Source organism: Mixophyes fleayi, chromosome 6 (assembly GCF_038048845.1).
Source record: "Mixophyes fleayi isolate aMixFle1 chromosome 6, aMixFle1.hap1, whole genome shotgun sequence".
Lineage (NCBI taxonomy): Eukaryota > Metazoa > Chordata > Amphibia > Anura > Limnodynastidae > Mixophyes > Mixophyes fleayi.
This window is the reverse complement of record NC_134407.1, coordinates 56,348,476-56,374,210: the sequence shown is the minus strand read 5'-3', so window position 1 is coordinate 56,374,210 and position 25,735 is coordinate 56,348,476. Positions and strand designations below refer to the sequence as shown.

General features: G+C 38.4%; 1 protein-coding gene across 1 annotated transcript in view; it reads right to left on the bottom strand.

The window, feature by feature from the left end:
* Positions 1–24,731, bottom strand: part of PALD1 (phosphatase domain containing paladin 1) — a 159,021-nt gene extending 134,290 nt beyond the window's left edge. The window contains exons 1-2 of the mRNA XM_075216597.1: positions 24,571–24,731; positions 24,169–24,257 (exon numbers count right to left, since the gene is read on the bottom strand). Coding sequence (XP_075072698.1) covers positions 24,169–24,188 — 20 coding nt within the window. The 5' untranslated portion in view covers positions 24,189–24,257; positions 24,571–24,731. The remainder of the gene's footprint in view (positions 1–24,168; positions 24,258–24,570) is intronic.
* Positions 24,732–25,735: the final 1,004 nt, after the last annotated feature.

Below are 25,735 nucleotides of genomic sequence, written 5' to 3'. Positions count from 1 at the left end.
GCCTGGTATTACAGCGCATGTCTCAAAACGAGTGCAAACTTATTTTGGATTATTATCGTGCATGTGGTTAGAAGATGGCAGATATCGGGCCTGTTAGGTGGTCATCTTCACACTAACAGGCCTCACTATAAACCAGTATCTGGCCACTCAGACTGAGCAACTGAATCTCACACAATAGCCAAACTGCATAGTGACTGGGACCTAAGAATATGCACTAATATATCCAAGATCAATACAAGATTTTTCTACCAAACTTTTCAGGCCCAGGACAGTGCAGATGGTACAGGGTTAGATAGATTGGATGCTTTTCTTACACAGTTAGTTTTATAACTACTGCATTAAACATTTGATGTGATTGATTCATGGTATTAATCTAATTGCAATTTATGGGGTCAGGAAGGATTTTCCCTTTACGAGCTTAAATTGGCAGTTAACTCACTGGGGGTTTTGCATTGAATTCCTCCGGACCACACAGCTAGAATTCAAAAAATGTTGATTTTGGGTTTTTTCTTCAATCTCATCGACTATGTTACTATGTCCAATGACCAAACCAAGTTTATTCAGGCAAAACAGTAAGTAAGATCACAAAACACGTGTAAAAAATATGTCATCCATTATAATTTAATAAAAAATAAAATAAAATGTCCACTGTTCTTGACCAGCCTTTATTCTGAGTGACAGCAAATTAAGATCTCACAGTACTCAGGCTTTGTTCCACACCGACACAATGCAGATAATGTTCCTTTGTAATGACACAGTGCCCGTAAATGAGGATATAAAAGTTATCAGTTACAACAATCCCATAATAAATATTCCGAATAGTTTGCATTGCAAAATGTTCCCCAGAACAAAAAACAAACAAAAGAAAAGTATAGTAGTTGTATTGTTATAAACATCTTTAATTACAGTACTCGAGTTGCATTGTAATGTAGCAACTCAAAATTTAACTTGGAAATGACTAATACTAAGGTCCAAAATTTACCTATATTCATATCAATGGTCTATGGTACATCTGCAGTTTGCTTTCAGCACCCACCTTGTAGTTCCTATGCCTCTCACTTCGCTGGCCACGCTAGCATCAAAAAGACCAAAGAACTCATTCTCCGCAACTACTGGTGGCTGACCTTACCCTCTGATATCCTGCAATATGTCTCCTCCTGCACCATCTGTGTGCAAAATAAGTCTCTCAGACAAGGTCCGTATGGGTTTCTACACCCACTTCCGGTGCCTGATTGTCCTTGGAGTCACTTATCTATGAATTTTATTACCGATCCTCGTCTATCCGCAAGAGATTCTGTGTTCTGTGTAGTCACACAGCATCTCTCCCGAGCAACCCACTTCATACCCTTGAAAGCTCTTCCATCAGCATCTTTTTTAGCCCAACTCTTCATTAAAGAGATCTTCCGGTTGCATATATGTCCAGATCAAATCGTTTCAGACCGTGTTACTAAGTTCGTGGCTAAATTTTGGAGAGCCTTTTATCATCTCTGTGGAATCAGATAAATTTCTCCTCCGCTTACCACCCTCAGACCAATGGTCTAACTGAAAGGACAAATCAAGATTTAGAGAAATATCTAAGATGCTATATTTCACCATCTTATGACAATTGGGTTGACTTGTTACCCTGGGCCGAATTTGCTCACAACAATTTATCTCACGAATCAACTTCTATGTCACCTTTCTAATCCCTCCAGGGCTTCATCCGAAACTCACTCAGTTCTTCAATCTTCTCCCATCCGGAGTTCCAGCAGTAGATTCCCTACTTCATGACTGTTCCTCTCGGTGGGCTCAAGTCAAACAAAATCTAACTAAACCCTCTTTTTCCAGTAAAAAAATATTTGATAGGAGGAGATAGCCTGCACCTTTACTTAAAACAGAAGATATGGTATGGTTGTCCACACAAAATCTTCGACTGCGAGTTCCTTCTAGGAAATTCTCCCTGAGGTTAATAGGTTCATTCAAGATTTTGGAGGTTATTAACCCTGTGGCATTTAGACTTGAACTTCCACCTACCTTGAAGTTTCCAAATGTATTCCATGTCTCTCTACTTAAGCCTGTGGTCATTAATAATTAACCTTTTATAGGAAAAATCCTTCTCCTATTTCTGTACAAAATCAAGAATTTGAAGTCAAGAATATTATTACTTCTCGCATCTCCAAAGGAACCCTGCAGTTCTTGATTAATTGGAAAGGTTACGGTCCAGCAGATCGTTCTTGGTTTCCGGCCCAGGATGTTCATGCACCTCTTCTCCTAAAACGTTTTCACACAAAATTTTCCAAAAAGCCTGTCACCAGATGGACTACCTATGCCACCCTGTCTGCTGTTGCCGGTTGGGCTTACTTTGCCACCGTTCCATTTCGTTATCCCAAATGCGCCCTCTTGCTGCAGTAGGAGGGGCTTACACCTGCTGCCACCACTGGACTCCTGACCGGCATCCAGAACCGGGTTTCTTCGGGGTGACTGACGCTGCTAGCGTACCCTGTTACTGGTGTACCTGGGCTGGTACCCCTGACCTCTTCCTATAGATCAGGGTTCCTGTAGATGGATCCCCCCTGGCCAGAGCTCTGGATAGCGGGCAGAGCGGTGTTACTCGGTGCTGGGTCCAAACCTCAGAACAGGCGGGAACGGACTAGAGTTGGGTCTAATCTGTAGGTCACATGATAGAGAAGTTTCCAAGCAGGTCTTTGAAGCAAGTGAAGTCTATTTGCTCTTACAATGGTTAAAGGTACCAGAGATCAGGTCAGATGAAAGAAGAAGAACAGCTTTAAATACAAAACAGAGCCTTTTTTACACACATTTGGAGACTTGTCTTAGCAGGAGTTAAACCGCCCAGTGAGTTTAACACCTTTAATATACAGTTCACGCAGCGCCTAACTCTGGTGATTTAACCCGTCCGGCGGCAGGTATTAACCCTCCCGGCACCAGAGTCCACCCCTAAAAAGGGGGGGGGCACTGTAATACTTATCCGCTCTACGATCCTCCACACTGCCGGCCGCCTGTCACTTCCGGGTTGTGGCAGTACTGATCATGTGATCCCCGGCCAGGAATTCAAACTCCTCCTCTCCCTGTATAAAGATCACTGTTTTCAACCACTGGCGTGGCCATTTCGGATGACTAAATCGCACATCATCTTACTTAAGAACAGACTTTTAAGTGGGATTAGTATTTATTACATATCTATGTGGCAATATATGACACTCCCTCTTTCTGATAACAATATGCGGACATTTCTGGTTACAAAACATAGATTTGACTTGCTGCAGGTATGAAAGAATAGAAAGGTTTACATTTTAATAGACATTACATTGATGTAAATAATGACACATTTTTACTAATAGGGAAATAAAAATAAAAGTATGAGATCAAACCTGGAGCGTGGTTGCCGACATTGTAAAATAGTTTCCATAGATTTAGATATAATAGAAGCCACTTGTGTGAATATCCATTAAATGTGTTCTTCATTTAACATAATTTATTTACTATATCCAGATTATGGTAGTTGGAAGATATGTGGCTAAATGCTGCTATCTGGACAAGTACCCTATTTTGGCAATAGAATTATTGTTCTATTTAGCTGGCAATACCACCTTTACTGTAATAGCTCTACTGCAGTGCTTGGGGACTGGAGCGGCTGGGAAAATCAATGCAAACGTCCACCCTGATTCTATGTTCACCACACTAAATGACCCCAGCAGAAAGAGGGATGTCCAAATGTTTACAACTGGCCTCATATCGGCCAATCCTGACCGTCTAATTGTTTCTGGCTTACACAGAGGACTATTAGCGCAGTCGGAAGATGGCAGTGGTCATCTTCCAACTGCATTTACCTATTTTGTGACAACATATGCTTGAGATATGGTTTTGGGGTCACACACTCGTCAGCTTCATTGCAGTATATGTATTTCTACTATATGGTTTTTAAATATCATTTAAGAAAATGCAAAATGAAAACCAGCACTGCAAATTCTGTATTGTAACATCATGTGCCTATTTTTGTGCAATGTGCACCTGCTTTTATATGACAGATTTGCACATGGCACAGTTTTCAAAACTTTGCACTGTCTAATGGGAGGAGTTGGGGAGCTTGGGTGTTGTTTGCTGAGTATAGACATTTTGGAGATTTTTTAAGTGAGATTAAGAAACAGAAACAGCACATTCAGGGTAGAGTACGTCGGTTTGTGGCAGTGCACACAGACTTTTTCTCCCCGCAAAAATACATAGGGGCTATTTATCAAGTTTCATTGTTTTCTCACATTACATACCGACTTCTATCACCGCTCTTCACACATTGTTTTTGGAGCTATTTACAATTTTGCAGGAGCCAGGACTGCGCTTTCGAAAAAGTGGCTTCCTGGTGAGAAGTTCTTCTTGATAGCGTTATACTATTCCTTGATGTTTCATGGAATTGCTCTGACCTGAATGGAGCAGCCAGTGGTGGTCGATTTTCTCAGCTCTCCTCACTGAACCAAGGTGCCCTTGGTTCAGTGATAGTGTCAATACTCCTTGGCACCCCCACTCTATCACGCTTCAATGTCTGACTTCCAGCACCCATTCTTTCCACCATTGTACCCTATCCTACTTACAGAGCCAGGAACCTGAAAACCCCCACTTGGGAGATCCCTGCACCAGCATATACCCCATACACCAGCAGACGGCATGGCATACACAGAGGAGCAAACAGGGGAGGATCTCTCAGGATCACATCTGGATCCACACAGGTTCAGTCTGGATCCACAATGGGACTATGGGAGATTCCCCATCTATTGCCTGGGTGGTGGAGAGGAGGAGCGTGCAGCCTGCCGGGGGAGGGATCTTAAATGATCCCTCTACTCTGTCTCTATTCGGCCTTTACAATCAGTTAAGAGCTGCTAATTCCATCCTCAGATGGGGACAGCGGTATTGATATAAACTTTAGTGAACTCCGGAGATATATCCATAACACTCCATTAATAGCTACTATGCTTAAATTTGCCATAATGCTGTGAAAACAGCCAGGATTTAAGGCATTGGAATGTTTAATAAATAGGCGCCTTAAACTTTACACCACCTCAGAGATTCTGGAAATCAGGTTTGTCCCTATACATGTAATTGCACACATTGTACATTACAGTTGCTCTTCTAAGTCCACTTTGACCAATGTAATAAAGATATCCAAACACACAAAAGTGACAGTTCCAAGGATTAAATAGGCTCCTTGAAAAGTGCTAATCAGAAAAATAGCTGCACTTGCACAAACAAAGAACTAGCGCTGGTCTGTATTATTTACATCCTTTAATTAACATTTGAGTGCGATACAATTAACTACATTACTATGTAGTAAAGTGAAGCACGCTATGCACATTTTTACGCTTTTTTTGTAATGTCAGAGGCCAAATAGACCTCTTGTTGGTATTATTGTAGAGGTGTCTCCAATTGCCTTTGTTTACTTGAAGGCCGTATGTATGTCAGACTTATAGTTGCACTATATATCCCATCTGCATGAAACATTATGCTGCATTGTTCCCATATACACAAAGAAAATACTACACAAATCATTTCAAGCCAACAAGGTTTATTTGGATACGAGTTATCCATTCTGACTCACTTCCTCCCCTGGGACTGTCTGCTTTCAAAATGTATGTCCACACTCCTTCCTCCTTGTTAGGGCAATCACAGGAGGATGTGAGAATGAGCTGCATTCAATATTGCAGAGGTGATGGTGAACTGGAAGGGAAGATCCAGCATTTCCTTTTGTGATGACATAAGTCCTTTCTGTTCTCCTCCCACACTCAAAGCGTATGTAACATACAACACAGTTTAACCAAATAAAAAACACATTTTGTACATTAAACGTTTGACTTTAAATTTCCCCCATCAGCCATCCCCGAACGGCATAATCATGGATGGGTGATGATATATATAGATATATATATATATATATATATATATATATATATATATATATATATATATATATATATACACATACTGCTGGGCAAGTGGTGCATGGCAGCAGTATATGTCCCAGGCTTTTTGTCTTGTATGCTGTAAAACCCCAGGGAGATTGTCTTGTATGGGAAGGAGCTTCCCAAAAAGCGTATACAGCTTTAGGAAAAACTGGTACAGGTCCCTCCACCAGCCTCAATAATAACAGATATCAGCATTATTAGAAAAAAATATTCAAATTCTATGAGCAATAGTAGTTCCAGCAGCTCCTCGGGTGAAAATATAATAAAAATAAAAATAAAAAATATAACTGTTTCAAAGGTTTGGAGGAGATTCCTCATTATCTACCACACACTTTTGGAGTGTTATATAATGACTGCCCTGCCTACTAAACTTGGGGAACAAATAACAGATTTGTTTTAAGAGAAACCACGAAGCTGCCTACCCACATCATGTATGGTACACTAAGGTTAAGTTGCTTTCAGCTGATAACTGAAAACAGCATACACAGGCCTTTTGTTAAGCAGTGACTTTATGTGGTATAAGTACTGACATAACGTATCAGCAGTGGTCAGCAAATGGCTATACACAACTCAACATTAGCATATCATGGATGCTGTAGGTACACAGCGTAAGTCTTTGAAGTGCTGGGCATCTCTGCTAACTAGGAGACTGCAAGCCAGACTCATGCCCTTTTAAAAATAGCAATGTTCAGCAAAAGAACGTGACTTGCAGTATGCTGGACAGACTTAGTTAAGTAAGTATCAATATTTATTTTATGTTCAATGCAAACATTTATAATTCACTCCATTTATTCTCACATAATAAACCAAACTTGTATTTCATAATTCTCGATTACCTAATTTAAAAGGAAATGATTTTTTCAGAGTAAATCTTATAGCATCAGTATACATTTACTTTACTAGTTCAATGGCAATTGTAAACCACTCTGTGTTTTAACAATATTCCCATTGTCATTTAACATTGCAAGAGTACTATCTTAGCTTGAATGTCTAGTCCAGCCTGTTGTTGCATTTTGTTTCTACCTTTTATGCAATCCCTTACTACTAGTTTGTTGATTGTTTTACATGTTTATGTCTTATTTGATGTTACATATACATTTCTATGGAAGCATGTGTTTATTTTCCCTCTGTGATCTCTGTATCTAGGGTGTGTGTACATGTAATTAGGGAGCCCCCAATCTTTGGAAAATGTGCCTTTTTTTTAATAGACATTAATTAAAAAGTCCAATGTGCCTAAAATAATATAGGCATATAAATACAATTATATTGTAGTAGGAGCTACAGTTCTAAACCTTGGGAATATTGTTTTCTTGATTTGGCAATTATAGTCTATTACACTAATTTAGATTTAGAGCTCCCAAACATAGCTTATTGTGAATCCCAGCTGTGTAGTATTGGACCTATAATAATCTGCATGGTATTACTTGATAAGACTAATTACGACGTGAACTAATTAGCTATACAAATAGTTCAGACATGAATTTAGCTCACACTATGGACTTTTAGAGCTCTTACAAAGCTGCAGGATGTACTTCCAACTGAATCACACAATAAGCAGTGGTTGGTAGTAGATTGCTTCCTTTGTCCATTTTTGTCAAAACTGCAATTAAAGGCACATGAAATCAAATATCCAAGTACATCTTCCACTAATCCTGCAATTTTGATGGATTAAGGTAATCTCACAGGTGTCAGAGGAGGCTTGTTCTGAAACAACTATTGCAGTAAATGGCTCTTGATATCAGGGCCATCTCTTCCATTGGGCACAATGGGCAGGTGCCCGGGGGTCCTGCGGGCAAGGGGGCCCGTCCGAGGCAGCGCTAAAAAAAATAAATCCTGCAAAACAAAAAAAAAAGTGAAAATACTTACCCACGTCAGCTGGCGATCCCTCTGTGCTGTGCTCGCAGTGAATGTTGGGCGTGATGTCACACCCAACATTCACTGCAAGCACAGCACGGAGGAGCGCCGAACAGAGAGACTCAGCGCGGAAAAAAGAAGAGAAGGGGATCAGACTTAATGTAAGTTAAGGGGGCCCCTGTATATCTATAATATAAATGCTTAGTGGCGTGTGTTAGTCTGTCTGTGTGTGGAAAAAATAAAACCAAGCTGCAGCGCCACCTGCTGGGCGGAGTTATACACTGACCTACTAAATTCTTAGTGTGTGTGGGAAAAAAACCTCAGAAAGGGCTGAAATTTGGTATACTAAGATGTTTTTAATTTGTTAATTTAATTTGTTAATTGTTAAAAGTGTTTATAAAGATTTAAAAAAAATATATATATATTTCTTGAAGGAGAAGTGACAGTTGGGAGTGGTTGGTCGTTGCCGGGGGTGACAGTGGGGAGTAGTTGGTCGTTGCCGGGGGTGACAGAGCGAGAGGAGTGTGATACTCAGGACCGCTGAGAGAGATCCCTGTGTCTGGATAGACATCTGGATAGATGTGGCGATGAAAATGAAGGATGAGGTGATGGAGAAGAATGATGAGGTGGTGACATGTGGACAAAACCACGTTAAAAAAGGGCGCTTGCGTCTGGAAGTAACGCTCTTCCCCTGAGGAGGCCTGGGCTAGGCCCAAATGCATGACAAGAACCTTTTTAACACCTTAAGTAGCTTGATTTGACTAGAATGCATGAGTATCATGCACGGGTTAACTTGTATATATATATGTGTGTATATATATATATATATATATATATATATATATATATATAAAATCACTTTTTTTTACATACATATATTTTTTTTTTACACACACACAATATATATATATATATATATATATATATATATATATATATATATATGGGCGCCCCTGGTGCACTGCATTGCCCGGGGGCCCATAATGTAGTTAAGGTGGCCCTACTTGATATTACATCATCAATAACTATTAGTTATGTCAGGTATTGCATAACCAATATATCCAGAGCCTCAGATAGCTAAAATGTGCAGCTACATCTTGCAACTTCTTTGTCACTATCATGTGTAGTCAAGAGAAATTCTGCTGTACACGTAGAATGGGTATACACACTTGCACAACCAAATGAAGTGGACCAGTGTATGATGGGCTCATAGGTTGAATCATCATCTGATGGGAGTTTAGAGGAGGGTTTTAATAGTTAAATTAGCCAGCTATCTGGACATTTATGATAGGTGAGGAACACAATTAAGATGAAGAGGTGTTGAATTTTACAGGGCATTGCCACTATATCATCATCATCATCACCATTTATTTTTATAACGCCACTGATTCTGCAGCGAGAGAACTCACTCACATCAGTCCCTGCCCCATTGCAGCTTACAGTCTAAATTTCCTAACACACACACAGAAGACAGAGAGAGAGATAGAGACTAGGGTAAATTTTGATAGCAGCCAATTAACCTATTAGTATGTTTTTGGAGTGTGGGAGGAAACCGGAGCACCCGGAGGAAACCCACGCAAACACGGGGAGAACATACAATCTCCTCACAGATAAGACCATGGTCGGGAATTGAACTCATGTCCCCAGTGCTGTAAGGCAGAAGTGCTAACCACTTAGCCACTGTGCTGCCCCATATGAAACAAGGGTGCCTAGTGGTCCTTCTGCCTTCATGGTTAAAATACATAAATTCAACCCTGGTTTTAAAGAGGTTGCAATGCTAAATATCCAGCACAGCTGGAACTTTCTGTGTTTAACCATCTTAAAGGCACAGTGGAATAACTGTAGCTCTGTGGTTTGCTACTAGCTGATTACAATAATGTTAGTGGGGAGAACCTAGCCGACAGCCAAACGCATAACACTGAATTTCTTTATATTCCTAAATGAAGTATTTGGGAGCATACACTGGGAGATGTAAAAGTTGCAGTGGGTGATGGTGCACAAATCACAGTAAAAATAAGCATAGGCTCGGTGCTAGTCATGGTGAAAGGTGGTTTTCATATGCCACTGAGAGCTGTAAAACAGATTATAAATGTGATGCAAATAAAGTAGGAAGAAAGCAATGCTGTCATTTTGGCCAAAATCCAGTGTTCTGACTTAGAATGCAGTTAGGATGGAGCAACACATTGAAACAGATTTAATGTCACAGAAATCTATTTTAAGCTAAATTTTAAATTCCTGTTTACAGTCTCTTATAACATTTTTTTCCTCGTGTTTAAATAAACAATGCATGTTTCTTTTGCACAGTTCTTATATTTCTCTTGAGAATGCTGAAAATGTGTAATTTTGTTATTTTGTAGGAACGTATCCTAATCCCCTATATGCGATGAAAAGTAAAAATAAAAAAAGATTCTAATGACGTTTATTTTTTTCTTCCCACACATTTCTATGTCTTTTACTCTAACCGTTGCAGAGATGGCTTTTTTTAGACAGCCAACACTCTAATGCATTTTTATACCCCAAAGATCTATCAGTAAATAAATGGTTTTATTGATTTACAACACTATTATAATTATTAGTATTATTATTATTTTATATAGTGCCAACCAATGGTTATAACTAGACAAGGGCCCCTAGTACCGTTCAAGGATAGAAAAGAAAACACATATACAAATTGGTCTTTGACAGGGGAAGCAGCCCCCTTCCAATTGCGTGTCCCTTAGCAGATGCACCCCATGCTACTATGCTAATTACGTATTTGGTGGCAATAAATATTATGCAGCGCTATACAATCAGCACCCTCTGCCTAGCTTACAATCTAATTTTCCTACCATAGGAATTCAAATACATATATACTGGATCCAACTTAGTCAGAAGCTACTTTATTTCTCTGTATGGTTTTGGACCATGAAAGTAAACAGGAGCATCTGAATGAAACCCACATGACAAAAACAAGACAAGTAGCACTCTGGGCCGAAATGAACCCAAAGCTCCATGGTTGTGAGGCAGCTATGCAAGCCACTAAATATATTATACTGTTCTGTCAAACACAGTCATACAAGTATTAGCATTAATACTAATGAAATTAATCATTTTAGACTTCGATTAAAACTTAGTGTATGTATCCCACTAAACTTGTTTGATAATTTTTGAAAAAAGATGCTGCCACAGCAACCTATCATATGCTTAGGTTCTGAATGATTGTTATGTTTTACAGTACCTTTTTCCTGGACACCAGTTTTCATATATGTTCCCACTGCTCTGCTATTCTCCCTTTGTTCTCCTGATGCATTAGAAGTGTCAGATCTACAACCACGGTCACTGGTCGCATCCCCATTCACCACTAATCTACCTCTTCAGAACTATCACCAGCCATATCCCCCCCCCCCCCGCCCCCACCACCATCATGTAATTGTGCCAAAAATTTGGCTTGAAGTAACTGTTTGTTTCTCCAGCTACGGACCCATTGCTGAGATTGCGCTTAGACTATTAGGGGTCTACTTATCAAAGGGTAAAAAGCACTATAGCCATTGGAAACTGGTGTTTAAGCCATTGATACAGTTAAGCCCTATACATCAAGGGGGTACCACTGGCAGTGGGATACCATTGCTAGAAGATTCGCCAGGTATTGCTGGCTACAGCTTAACACCCAAAATCTCTGGATGGCGATAACAGAACGAAATCATAGAAAAATTCTTTTATTATTTGAACAAAGCAGTTTTTCTATTTGTAAACATTGTTAAAAAACATATTTTTTTTATATTTTTGAACTAATTTTAACAATTTATTTATTTGTTCACTAAGTGGGTTTTCCGCTCTGCTGCGCATGGGTGAACCGGCTGGCTGGGTCACAAATTGCATATCCACTGAGACTCCCGGGCGAAGTGGAAGGTTAACTCTTAACGCCCTAGGCCAGTCTCGCCAAGGTGGCTGAGTATTTTACTAATAGATTGCGGTGATAGGTGCTTTTCTATTGCTGCACTAAGCGGTGATAGGAAATCAATCTTTTCCCCACACATTGATAAATAGGACCCATCTTTGCTGTATAATATAAAAATAGTCTGACAATGGTCACATTTTGTTCTACTAATAAAATAAAATCCACTGGAACTGTTTTTGCTATTACATTTTCATAATTGTTTCTTTCACAAGTAATTCAGAATGAAAATGAGCTATCTTTAAATATTACAGAAGGCTTTGCAGTCATTGCTACATATAAATGATGCTGTCTGCATTAAAGCATATTGTGTTTACGAGGAGAAACAGCTGGATATTGAGTGATAAAGCCACATGAGACACAATATCCCCAAAAGACTGCTTTCTAGTGACTGTGGATTAACGAGTGTCAAAAAAGCATGACAGTGACCACTGATCTACCCAGCAACTGTTTCCCTCCCTAGACATTTGCCCCTGTCCATCAATGCGTGCTCAGTGGCCTCCTTTGAGATAAAATCTTTGTGCAACCTTGCAAGATCTGAAACTCATCCAATGCGCTACTTCTCCTTTCTGCAAAACAATTCCAGTGCGTATTCTGGTGTACTCCACTCACATCCACCCATCATCCAGCAAAACATGACATCATGCCCTGTAAATCTATACGTCATCGTACGAACAGACGCAATTAGGGTCGCCACCTGGACGCTAATAACATTGCGCAATGTTAATAATAGAGCAGAAACATAAAGTATGTGTTTTATCCCATAAATGGTGGCTATCCCAGTAGATACAAAACAGGAGACATCACAGAGGACTTTTGTGGAACATTTACATTGTGCTATTAGTCTGCATATGGACCTCAAACACTACATAGTAGTGAACAATTTACAATGCCTCAAAATCACGTAGAAGTAAAACAACAGAGAAATAAAAAACAGAAAATACAGACTCTCTACAAATATTTTATTATACTGAGAATTATTTGATGTAAATATTTAAGATCAAAATCCAATATAAAAAATGTGTTTCCTAACTTTATACTTTTTGCTAATGTACTTTAACACTGATCTCACGGTCTGTGATTTTCCGTAATGATATAACCATGCAGTATTAGAATTATAACATCTTGACTTATACCACCATCTACTGGAGGAAATTGTAAAGTAACCATCTCAGTCCCAATAAGAAAACAGTGGAAAGGATGTTTAGTAAAGTGAAGAGGGTGAAATTTCAGGCTAAATATACAATTATACTGAACTCTAAGATGACCACTCATGGTGCAAAGTCACGTGCAATGTCAGCCAGTTGGCCAGTCACAAAACAAATGCAATAAGTGCGAGTGATTCACCATTGACTTTGTTATACATTAAAGTCGTCCAGTGCACGCAGCCATCTTTCTCTATTTATTTTATCTTTTTATTGTACACATAAAAATACAACAAAAAGAAATGTAGACAATGTACAATTGGACATTTTTCAGTTTTGTGTGTTTATTGTTTGCAATGTAACAAAATAATGTACAATACAGAATATGATAAGGGTGGAAGGGAGAAGGGATGGGGAAGGGGGAACTATCCCAGTGGATTGCTAATGCAGCCATATTTTGACTTCACCAGGAAGCCCCTGTGTGCTCCGGCATTCACAGCAGGTAGTCGCATCTTGTCACATGGATGGCCAAATTTTACACCGCTCAGGTGGAGCAGCACAGTCAGCAGGGGGCAGCATTATACTTACAGGTGCAAGTGGAGAAAGAAGTCCTTATCATTATCATTTTACATAGCATTATTAAATAAATCTGGAATTTAAAATACTAATTGTGCATTGTAGCCATACTTCCCACTGTCTGTCTTTTGAATGTACAGTCCTTTATACCATGGACTCCCCTTTTTGGATCTAATTCATAAAGGTGATGTAAATTAAGCATTACATCATTATGAAAAATACATTACACTGATCCTGGGGGTCCACCAAACGCTTCATTGGTCCAACTACAAAGAGGAAAGTACTAAATCACAACAATTCTAGAATAATTGAAAAAAAGATACTATGACAGTTTAATAATTTTATAATACATAATTAAAAGATAGTGCATTAAATTTAATGTATTTATTTTTCATTTTGTCTAATCCTCATCTGATACAATTATTTGTATTCAAAGTTGCTATCAGTAACCCATAATTTTTCAAGCCTATTTATTAACTTGGTGAATATACAGTAGCACAAATGTGCTGTAACCCCTTAGCAACAAGATTCTTTTAATAATACACTAGAGTGACAAGTGATTGCATTAAAGCATATTGTACTAGTTGCACAATTTATAAGCCTAGTTTTACTACATGCAATATTGAACTAAAAATTGTAAATGTTACTGCCACAAGAGGGAGTGTTTGTCTTCTGCAGTGTGTTATTCTGTGACTATGCCCTTATTAGTCATTATTGACATACACATCTTAAACATCTTTTATTTTATTTATTATATACGGTATATATTGATACCGATATTAATTTCACTATGCTTTAGTTTAACTTACTGTGCATTTATGTTAATTAGAACATTGTGGGCCCGATTCACCTTGGAAGTAATTCAATTTGCATGTCGTATTGTGTGTGAAATAGCTTTGCCATACATGCCAACTTTCAAAACTTCTCCCCCAGGGGGTAGGAGGGAACATGGTGACGTCGTCGCATCACCATAGCACCACCGCCACTATAAAATTCAGAAATTTGCGGCATTGAATACCAGAGGTGGGGCTTAATGACGCTATTAAGCCCCGCCCCTGCCATTCCATGCTGTGAATTTCTGCGAATCCGGGAGGTTTGCCTACTCTTCAGGGAGTATCGGAGATATCCCCGAAATTCGTGAGCCTCCCGGGAATTCCGGAAGTGTAGGCAAGTATGAGCTATGCGCATGTGCCAGGGTGGGACTTACGCCAACAAACGCAATTGCATGCAATTCATGTTCGAGCACAGCTGACACTAACCACTGCCTACGACTTAAAGGGCTGAACTGGGGTGGGATGAGGTGGACAGATATTGACAATGTACATTAAGGGCGTGCTGAGGGCGTGTCTATGAAGTTGCGGCCGATTCAAGTTCAGGGCATCTCTTAAGTACATGTTTTTTAGCTGTATAATTTGCATCAGCTACAGGGCAGGTGTAAGTGCCAACTGATAGTGCTGACTACACATATGCATGCCAGAACATGTATGCAAGTAACAGAAACTATAAAATGCATTTTTAGCAATGATTATGGTATTAAGAGTTGGTAATTTCTATTATAAAATATATTTTTTTGCATGCGTTCTGATGGGAATTTATGTTGCACATATGCATGTGTTCTGTCTGTCTACACACGGCAAGTAATGTATAGCCATTCAAATGGATATATGTGTGTTTTGTCAACGTATATCAGGTCTTTCACTTAAATGTGAAAGATACAGGACCAAATAACAAAAACATTATAAAATAGACTATAAAATAAAATGACACCTAGACCAGTGTAAGATACAGGTACTAATATTTAAATTCTTACATTCTTTTTTTTATTGTCTATTTAGATTTTTGGGGGTAAAACGTAAACGAGTAGTTTGTATTGTTCAGGTACAAACCAAAAGTGATAAGTGTTCTAGAAGTATCCCTACCTCTACTAGAATCTCTGCACACAATATAACATTTCTTAAAGTGCACCTATCACCTACACCTCAGTACATAATGGTAAAGGGTTCCAAAGACCCCTGCTCATTATACCCAAATAAGTAAATAAAGACACATTTTTTAAATACAGTTTAATGTAATTAAATAAAAGTCTAATTGAATACTTAAATAAAAACAAACCCAAAACTTACCACTTTATTATAACATAAAAATATCTCTTTGTTTTTTATTAAAATTCAGTTGTACATTTTTCCGGATTTGTAATCCAAAGGGAAAGTAAATATAACCACATTAAACATGATTCACTACGAGCACCCATTTCTAAATTACATTTTTATATTTTATTTTGAAGTGGAGGTTTTGGTGACTGTTTTATTATAATAAGCCTTTATTTTAAAACACGTGTCTATATGCATTTTTTTCTTTTTTTTTTATAATGGCTACAGCTATTGTGGAACTACTTGTTCTAGCACACACTGACAGTCATTGACTTGAAAAGCATTCTGGTGCTTGCGGTTCCACAAAACGGATAATAGTTTTAGGCAATAATCACCTGCATTTCCATTCAATTGGGGGATAATTTGGAAGTGATAAAACGTGCAAAGTTTTGGCATGAGGGGAAAAAGTTCTTATTATGCCAAATTAAATTTAATATAGTGTAGTATATTTCAACAAACTGTTTTTATTATATAGGGTTCCCAAAAAAGTTCCCAATAGGAGAAGTGAGGAAATCCACGTTCTTCAACACCCTTAGAAGAACGTGGGTGCTGAAGAATGTGGATTTCCTCACTTCTCCTTTTGGGAACATTTTGGGAACCCTATATAATAAGAACAGTATTTTGAAATATACTACACTATATTATATTGTTTTTTCTTTATATATATATATATACCATTGGTTTGGTGCAAGAAGAACATATTCCTTATATGAACATCCATGAGCGCTTATGTACGTATTTTTCTTATTATCTTAAATTAAATTTGTCTATTAGAGTCTTAAAAGGTATATATAAAATAATTTCAATGATAGATAGCTATTAAAGGTATCACCATTACATTGCTTTAGCTATTTTTATATTAACATTATTCTTTTATGTAAATCAATTTATATTTTATGTTGAATGGCTTTTTAACATGACTGCAGCTTACAAAGTTTAAATAAAAGAGCTTGTGAAATTATGAGGCTCTTTTTATGTGTACTCAGAGCCAGTGCTAAAATTAGATGGACTTAGGAGGTCTCCAAGTGCATCAATGGTTAAAGGATGCTTAGTACATTGAATGAGTGACATAATATCATTCCAGTGTTTTTAAAGACCCTGTGGAACCCCCACACATGGAGCACCAACTGGTTGGAGGGAAGAAGTCGGAGGAGAAGAAGTCGGAGGAAATGAAGTCGGAGGAAAAGAAGTCGGCAGCGTCTTATCTGTGAAGTCTCAGCTGCTGGTCTCAATATCAGTTATAGATTGGGAGTGTGGTGCTTTGCTATCATGTCTGAGGACCAGAGGACCTCCCAAGGTAAGAAGCAGGAACACCCGCGCGGGGCAGAGCTTGCACAAACCTTGTGTATACTGAGTTTGCCTAGCCAAGCATTGCAGGGCTCTACTTGATAGTGTTATATATGTGAACAGTTTTCCTGATTCAGAGCTAATCCTCATAAGTTTTTCTTGTTGCTTTCCAAATGGAACAACAACTGCTGGTTATCTCTATGCTGCGACGCCTATGCTGCTACTGTGAAAAAACAGTGTCTGCTGTCATTTTCTCATGGCAACCTCCATGTGGGCAGCATATGTGTCACAGAGAGATGAAAGGATGTCTATGTTGTGCTATTTTCCCAGAGTATGTATTTCTCCAGGCCAGGATTAGGGAACAGGCAAATCCATTGTTAGCTGGGGATGTGCCCTCCTCCCATGATCAGCCAGTAATGGACTATGTCACATTGGTGCTGTCATACTCTGTGGCAAAGTGGTTCCCACAGGTGCAACCGCAGTGGATATTTGCTATCCAATGCATCTTTGCATAAGTAATGTGCCATTAAAACGTGACAGCCCTATAAAATAGAGTTGCCCACTAGCTGGATACAAGCCTCCAAGGCTATTTTTGGCCCTACCATTCCTGAAAATCTACATAAACTGTACTATAGGACATCAGTTTTACTGTTAGTTGAAGTTCACTCTTCATGTAAGTTCTTGTACTGTACCAACTGGTAATTGTGTACTTTGTGTATTAACTATCTGAATCCTTCTATAGTACATTATTTTTACATTATTTTACACCAGACCAAGATTAAAAAAAAAAAGACAGCAGCAGATTGTCTAGTGTAGAGTAACCTTTATCTAGCTAAAATTTTCCTATGAGTCATGTTTACAAATCCTAATCCTAATCTTTGCACCTGGAAGGATTCACTCTCACAGTCCTACATCCAGTCATGCTGTCAAGAATACTGTATTAACACAAGACACAGCTGGGAAGCTTACATGGATTGTGAATAAAGTATTTTCCTCTAAGGAAACTCAATAAAAAGAGCCCTATCACAAACAAAGATGTTTTTAACAAAAATAAATTAATACAGGAAATTTTATTCAATGATGAAGCTCTCTGGTCTCAATTAAGAGTTTATTTTTAGATGTTTTCTTTGAATTTAAAGCTGAGCTGGCTGTTAGCTGTGACATTATCATTTGGCGGCAAAGGGTGGTTTTAGATGTGTACATGACAGTGGGCTAAGTCAGCATAATGGAGGTACTGTGAATGTTACATGGCATAGTGCAGTGGGTGAGTTAGAATATGAGTAGTCACAAACCCTAACAGGTGAATTGTTTTCACTGATTGTGGAAGGGTTGTTGTAGTGTTTGTGGCAGGAAATATATGGTAAGTGTCCTATCTAGCTGTATACCTTTCCTCTGAAGAAACCATGCACTAGCAGTTGAGAAATGCGTTAGCGCATCTCTAATTAGTACACTGATTGTGGAAGGGTGTTGTAGTGTTAGGGCCAGTACAGATAAGTTTGCTATGTAGCTGTGTATTTTTCCTCTGTATAAACCACACACAAGCAGTGGAGAAATGCGTAAGTCATCTCTAATTAGTACACTGATAGTGGAAGGGGTGTTGAAGTGTTTGGGTCAGTACAGATAAGTTTGCTATGTAGCTGTGTATCTTTCCTCTGATTAAATCACGCACAAGAGGTGGAGAAATACGTTAGAGCATCTCTAATTAGTACACTGATTTGTGACATGTGTTGCTATGCTTGCTTGAGAACTTGCACAGTTTTGTGCATCTATTTAGTGTCTGAAAATCAATGTTCTAGTCCTCATTCGCAGACTATTAAATATCAAACCAACCACATCAATGTACATGAAAACAGTTTTCACTAATTTGGTATATGCCACATACTCCATGGGAAAGTAGCATTTCTTTGATTCTACAGGAGGTAGCAACAATGGCCAGTGATGTACTGATAGAAGTCTTCAACCAACTTGAATATCTGTCTGGTGGTTACAAACATTATAATATCTTTCCAATTTGATGATGAGATCTGACATTGTATAACCAGGTAAATATTTCACACCTGAGCCATATAGTCACATATAGTCACATCAGAGACTGAATTTTTGTACTGACACCTATCTTTTATAATAAATGATAATGATACAAATGGTTACATTTTTTGCTGGCCTCTTAAAGGTTGAACCAGTTTCATAGATTTGCCTGATAGACTCACAAATTAATTTGTCCAAACCTGCTAATCATTGGTTACTTAAAGGACTGCACAATTAAAGCTAATCATGATGTAAGTATATATGTAACAGTCTCAATAACGTAACAGATATATGTCAGATAGCAATGTGATCAGGGGAGAATAATACAATCTTTTAGGCTACATACCTACTGGCGTTGGATTAGTATTTTTAATGCTAGTAGAACTGATATTTAAAACATATGTCAAACGTGTTAGAATATTTATTACTAGCATTTGCATTAACATATAGGAGCTCTCTGTAGGTTTCCTAATGCCTTTATCTGTGGCAAACTCAAAAAACAGAACTCAATGTTTTCCATAAATCAGAAAAAGGAACCCTACCACAACAATAGCATATGCTAGCAACAGCACTAGAGGGTATGGTAAAACTAGAAACAATGCATTTTACTAGCTAGTAAAATGCATGCAATAAGCGCCATTGGCCTTAAACGTAAGTGTGTTGAAGGGCACTGCAATCAGCCTCTTTTGAGCTTACAATAATTTACACTTTTGGCAAATCTAAATAAAATGTGAAACATCTCAAGCTTAGTCAGGGTGTGGGAACACTTACATAAATATAATTGTGAATGTGGCAGGATGTTATTGCTTATTGAATTCACTTGTATTTTATGTGTAGTTCATATGGACTATCACAAGTTGTTCTCTGTTAATCTGTACACAGCAAATAGATACAGCCAAATATACGGTATATAACTAATTTGCAATAAGCTGCTTTCATTTTATTAGATAGCATCACGTATTGAACAATGGCTTCAGCATGCCCAGACAGAAAATACACATTTATTACCCACTGCAAAAAGCCTAAAAGAAGCTTCACTGTGGACCATACTGAGTAATAACAAGGACAGTATGGACTACAAGAGTACAAGAATACCCCTGGCACTCAGTAACTGTGTGACTAGAAATGAAGGCAGGCAAAGAAACATGATATGATCACAAGAAACCAACAGGAAATATAACTGAACTGACAAGGCATGCAGGCTGTAACACACTGCACATATGCACTCATATCAGCACTACATACATCAATATCATCTTCACTTTACATAAAGGAAAGTTGATGTACACAATTAACTTATAGTGCAAACAATTACTTTAACTACAAATTACATAACATAAAGGGATATAAACAATTCCACTGATAGCTCAACTTGCCCTCATTTTTCCTCCGTGATGTGGACAGGTGGTTTTTGACTGTTGTATGTGCACTGGGGCTGATGTAGAGCTGGCGACAAAATGGGAGTAACTCTTATAAAAAGAGCACAGAAAACAAGTGTATTTCCGAGCCGTAAACATCTCAAGATGTGTCAACCTCTGCATCAGCAGCATATGCGACTTTGTTTACGATAAATCATCATCATCAGTGAGTATTTGCACCTACCTTATAGCCTACTCTATAGCTTTTACAAAATATAAGTCTCTTAACAGGTGTATATACGCGTTTCGCAGGTCTGTATTAGCAGCATTTGCATAAACACGCTTTTACTGTACTTGGGCAACATTTCAACACCCTTCCCTCCCCTGTAATCCGTCTCCAGGCGCAGACAGGCGTAAGTGCCAGAAACACACAAGTCTGCACAGGCGCACATGCGTGTCCACCTTCCTGGGCATGCACAGAGAGTGATTTCACATCCTATTCTGCACAAGCCTCACCGTGTTTACGACCTGGATAGATGACAGAGACATATTGGGCCTGATTTGGAGTTAAACATAAAAAGCAACTTTTGGTACATATTTGTATTTTGAGTTATTATTAATATTATTATCCTTTATTTACATACATCCGGCACAATGAGATATGCAAAGATACACATCCTTAAAGGTGTATTCTAAAGTTACATGTAATTAGAAAATGGAACACATTCTCTTTGAAAGTGATTGTCGTACATCTTCACTCCCTAACTACACTGAACTAACACATGAACTCCCGCGACCAGCCTCTCCAAGCACAAGAAGACTCAAATATAACAGATGCTCAACACAAAATAGGGCCATAAGTTATGTGAACGCAGAGTGAAACAAATCTTATTTGAGTCACATTTTTACATGGCACAAACTAACATGGGCGTGGCTGCACTGCAGTCAGTAATTCAGCACCTCTAACTCCCTAGTGTTAAGCAACCCAGTTGTGCAAGGTTGCTTTACCTTTCATGACCTCCAACAGAGAGTCCATTGGCTGTCTTGGTCAATGGAACACAGGCAAGAAGAAGATACGGAGCTACCTCATTTGTTTACTGTGTCTTTACATTTACTATGCAGTCACCAGTCCCTGCCTGTGACCCCACTGGCAACCGCATACAAATTTCAACTGAGAACCACTGTTCTAGACATGCCAGGGTGTGTTGTAAGAATGTTGATTAAAAAAGATAATGACCCATTTTGCTAAGTACTGGTTTATTTTCAAGATATACATTGTTTGATTCAAGCTTATGTAAAGCTGCATTACTGCAGCCCAATTTTCACTATGGAGCCTGGCGGTGCTGGTCCACCCAATCTGGAGGAACCTGCTCTTCTGAGCGTGCACAGTAAAGCCCCATATGATGTAGTACCGCAATTACCATTCGTTTATATGTAGAGTTTCTACCACAGGATAGTGTATCACAGAGTATGTTGTTACCTGAACAAATCACAGATTTACACACAAAACAAGAGGCAACAATAAAGCTTTAGAAATAAGTATTGTGTTTTATGTCTCATAAGGTAAAGAGGACACGTGTGGTGTCTTCAAATCCGTATCTGTGATCTTAAAGGAGGAAGTATGAAAAAGGAGAGTTACATTTAAGATTAGGTAATAATACAGATTTAAATTGTTGTACGCTCGTATAATAGCTGCTGTTAGTTTGTTCCATGTTTTTTACATCTAGTATTATTTTAATATTTACTAAGCATGTGTGTTATTCCTTTTGCATTTATTTTACTCAGGAGCATATAATACAAACTATCATCATCATCATCATCATCATTTATTTATATAGCGCCAACATATTCCGTAGCGCTTTACAATTGGGGACAAACGTAATAAACTAATAAACAAACTGGGTAAAACAGACAAAGAGGTGAGAAGGCCCTGCTCGCAAGCTTACAATCTATGGGACAATGGGAGATTGACACATGAGGTTAAGTCTACATTTTGCATCTTGGCCCAGCCAGACTGCAAAGGTAGGGTGACTCATAAGCTAAATGATCCTGTCACACAACAATGTTGGTCCGGGGGTAGTTGTCTTGTGTGAAATTGTGTAACAGGCTAAAGGTAGTGAGGTTAAGAAAAAACTATATTCTCTATGTTGTAACATGAGAAATGTGGTCATGAAAAATGTAGTTACTTGTAATCTGTTAGTCAATAAATAGTTGCCATTTAATTTATTAATTATCCAGTACAAAACTACATTGGTATACAATAATGTATAATAGTCAGTGGAAGAAAATATTGTTAGATCACGGAGCTAAGGCCTAGAACCACTAACTGACAAGCATAATATTTTTGTATATTACTAAATGTTTAATTGCCATTATGGCCATTTGCCTTGCTGATGCCCCATTACAAATTCTGTTTTCATATTTGTCTGTAGATTGAAAGCTCTTGTGCTCAGGTTCTGCATTTGTTGTTGTTGTTCAAAGCTGCCAGTTCTGTTAGAGCTTTATAAATGAAAGTCAGTCTATGCAAATGTTTTACATGAATGTGCTAAGTATATTTTTCCTGAGAAATCATACAAAGTGTTTCAAAGTTACATAAGCAGAAGCGAGAAGACAATCTGCTGATTTATATGTTTAATCTTCTGTTACACAATATTCATAGAAAATGAACTTGCAATTACTGATAGTAAAATGATACACTCTATATTGATAAAATCTATTTTCAATTAAATTTCTGTATGTTGCCTTCACTTAAAAATTGGGCTTATTCATTTAGCTGCCTCTGAAAACAAAATCTACAAACTAACACAGTTAAAATGGTCTTGGACGGCATCTCAGGAAAGTGTAAACTCTTGGCCAAAAATATTTTCAGGAAATGTTATGTTCCCAAATATACTCAGATTTGCTGAGCATGTGCAGTTTTTTTCAGAGCCCTCTCCAATTACCAATAGCCACAGAAAAAAACCCAAAGAAATGAGGTAATTGTACAGCATCCCTGGGGAGAAGGCTGCTCACCAGTCTCGTTTTATCCAACACTAAACAAAATGAATCGGCAACAAAAATTACAGCTTCTAGATACAAATACCTCTGGGAGTTAAACAAAGGTTGCATAATTTAGCAATGTTTACCCAACAAAATAGTAAAATATTTGAATCAAATTCTTTCACATGTGATGAATATAAATGAACCAACAAAGCAATGTGCTATTGTCTTCACATTATTCCAAAACTTCCACACTGACAAATTATTTTCTCATGCTTCAAACCCAACATTACTAATCAGTCTGAGCTGAGCAAGGCTGTAATATTTGGTTCTAGAATTCCCACCCTAATTGGTGTCTGGAGGAAATCCCCCTATTAGCACTGTCAGCAGCAGCATTTAAGATAATAGATGAGGAACTTGGAATTGGCAAAGATTTGAAAGGAGGTCATTATTTAACGTTAATGGAAATGCTGTAAGGGCTAGGAAAACTTTTTAGCTTGAAACTCAGACTGTTGTGGAAAATGCTGTGTTCATTGAAGCAGCTCTTTTAAATATTGAATTCAATAGACAACTGTACTATAACTGATGTTAGCTGTTGTTGCAGCATAAATTTAGTTCAATATCTTAATAAAATCAAATGAGTTTAGTCATTTTATTTGAATAGACGAGCTTATCTGCATACAACATTATTAGCATGGATATTGGTACATAACAAACATTTCTATTTATGAAGTTGCATTAATGTGCAGATTATTTGCATTACTTAGTTGCGGGACTAATGGACGGGGCAAGTGTTAGAAATATTAAGGGAACAACTGTAATTGTAAGAGCCATAAGTCAGCCAAACAGTGTATAGGACTATTGTATATGTCTGTAATAATGTGCTATAAAAATATAATAATCTCTTACCGTGGCTGTGATTGCTGCATGGCTGCGATTAACGTTCCTGGTCTTGGTTTAAGTAATAAATGAGTAATTGCCCTCTTGAAAAAGACAGCCTGGGATATAAATAACAGTGAGGTTAGAGCTATAGAGATGGCATAGTAAAAATGAAAGGTAACAGGTTGTGCACCAGTGCATGGACACAGGACTCTGCAAAGACAAGAAATGTAGCTAACATGCACAGAGAGGAAGTCAGCAGCACAGGAGACTGTCTGAGTAGTGGGGCATGGGGTCAGACAGACACAGTGGGATAACTGCAGTGTAAGCCAGACCGGGGGAGGCACAGAGAGTACAGAGATACAGGAATAAGACACATTCACTAGTCTTCTCAAGGCTGAGAAAGAGAATTTAAAGAGGAAATCAACCCACAGCTATGCAGAAGGCAGATTATGGGGGAAGGGGGGTTGCTCCCTCCCTGATGTGGTGCTGCTTTTCTTCTGGCTCTCCCTTCTTCAATACTGGGGTAACGCTTTCTTCTGGTATTGTCTTCTCTAGCTGAATACAGATGTGCAGAGAAGAGGCGGGATCCCTCTTGCAGTTCTCTGCTTTCAGCCAGCACATGCTCCTCCCAGGAACACCATCACACTGGAATTAGGAGGTGGGGGGGTTATCAGGGGAGCACAGCTTTGCACAGACAACCAGACTAACATAACAACATACACCGAGCTTAGTCTACAATCTAAATGATCAACCATAATCACATTATCTTTTATTTTACTAGTTTCACAGAGCTCAGGCTGTGTTGAAAACTAATTAGCTAATACTGAGTGCCAATGCTATATTATGCAGTGAACTGACTTGATCAGTACCTTAAATCTTTTAAGTGACATACTAAAGAGTTCCTACCCCTTCCTCCATCCCTAAGGCATGGGAACCCATAGGGTAAAAACCTTTTCCATACAATATTGATTACTTGGGCAATACATTTTATCACTGCTCTTTTATATTTTCGTAAAAGGTGTGAAATTAAACCCATTAATAATTAATAATTTTGTTTATATAGCGCTTTTCTCCCAGTAGGACTTAAAGAAGGGAATTCAATTGTAAAAAAATCAGCGCAAGCCTCGAGACACCTTGAGGTGCGAGCAAAAATGAGCGTTACTTTTTATCGTAGTAATGGTAAAAATGCGTGACCGCAATGTTCTAAGGAAGTCTTAAGTATCAAGTTATTGATAAGGAACTGAGCACTCAAGTTATATCATACTTGCCAATTGTCCCGGAATGTCCTGGAGACTCCCGCATTTTGCGAGAGTCTCACGGACTACCGGGAGAGTGTAGAAATGTCCCGGATCTGCCCACTTCCTAGTGAAGTGGGCAGAATTAGATCCAATACGCCGCAATTCACCAGGAATCGCGGTGTTTGGCCCCGCCCCCTGCTGTAAAATGACGCGTTTGCGTCATTACGTCACGGGGCGGGTCCAAAATGACCTCCCCCCGGCAGGCTCCCGGAAAATAAATTTCATTAGTTGGTAAGTATGAGTTATGTGTCAAGTTATTCTTAAGGAACTGAGCACTCAAGTTATGTATAAAGAGC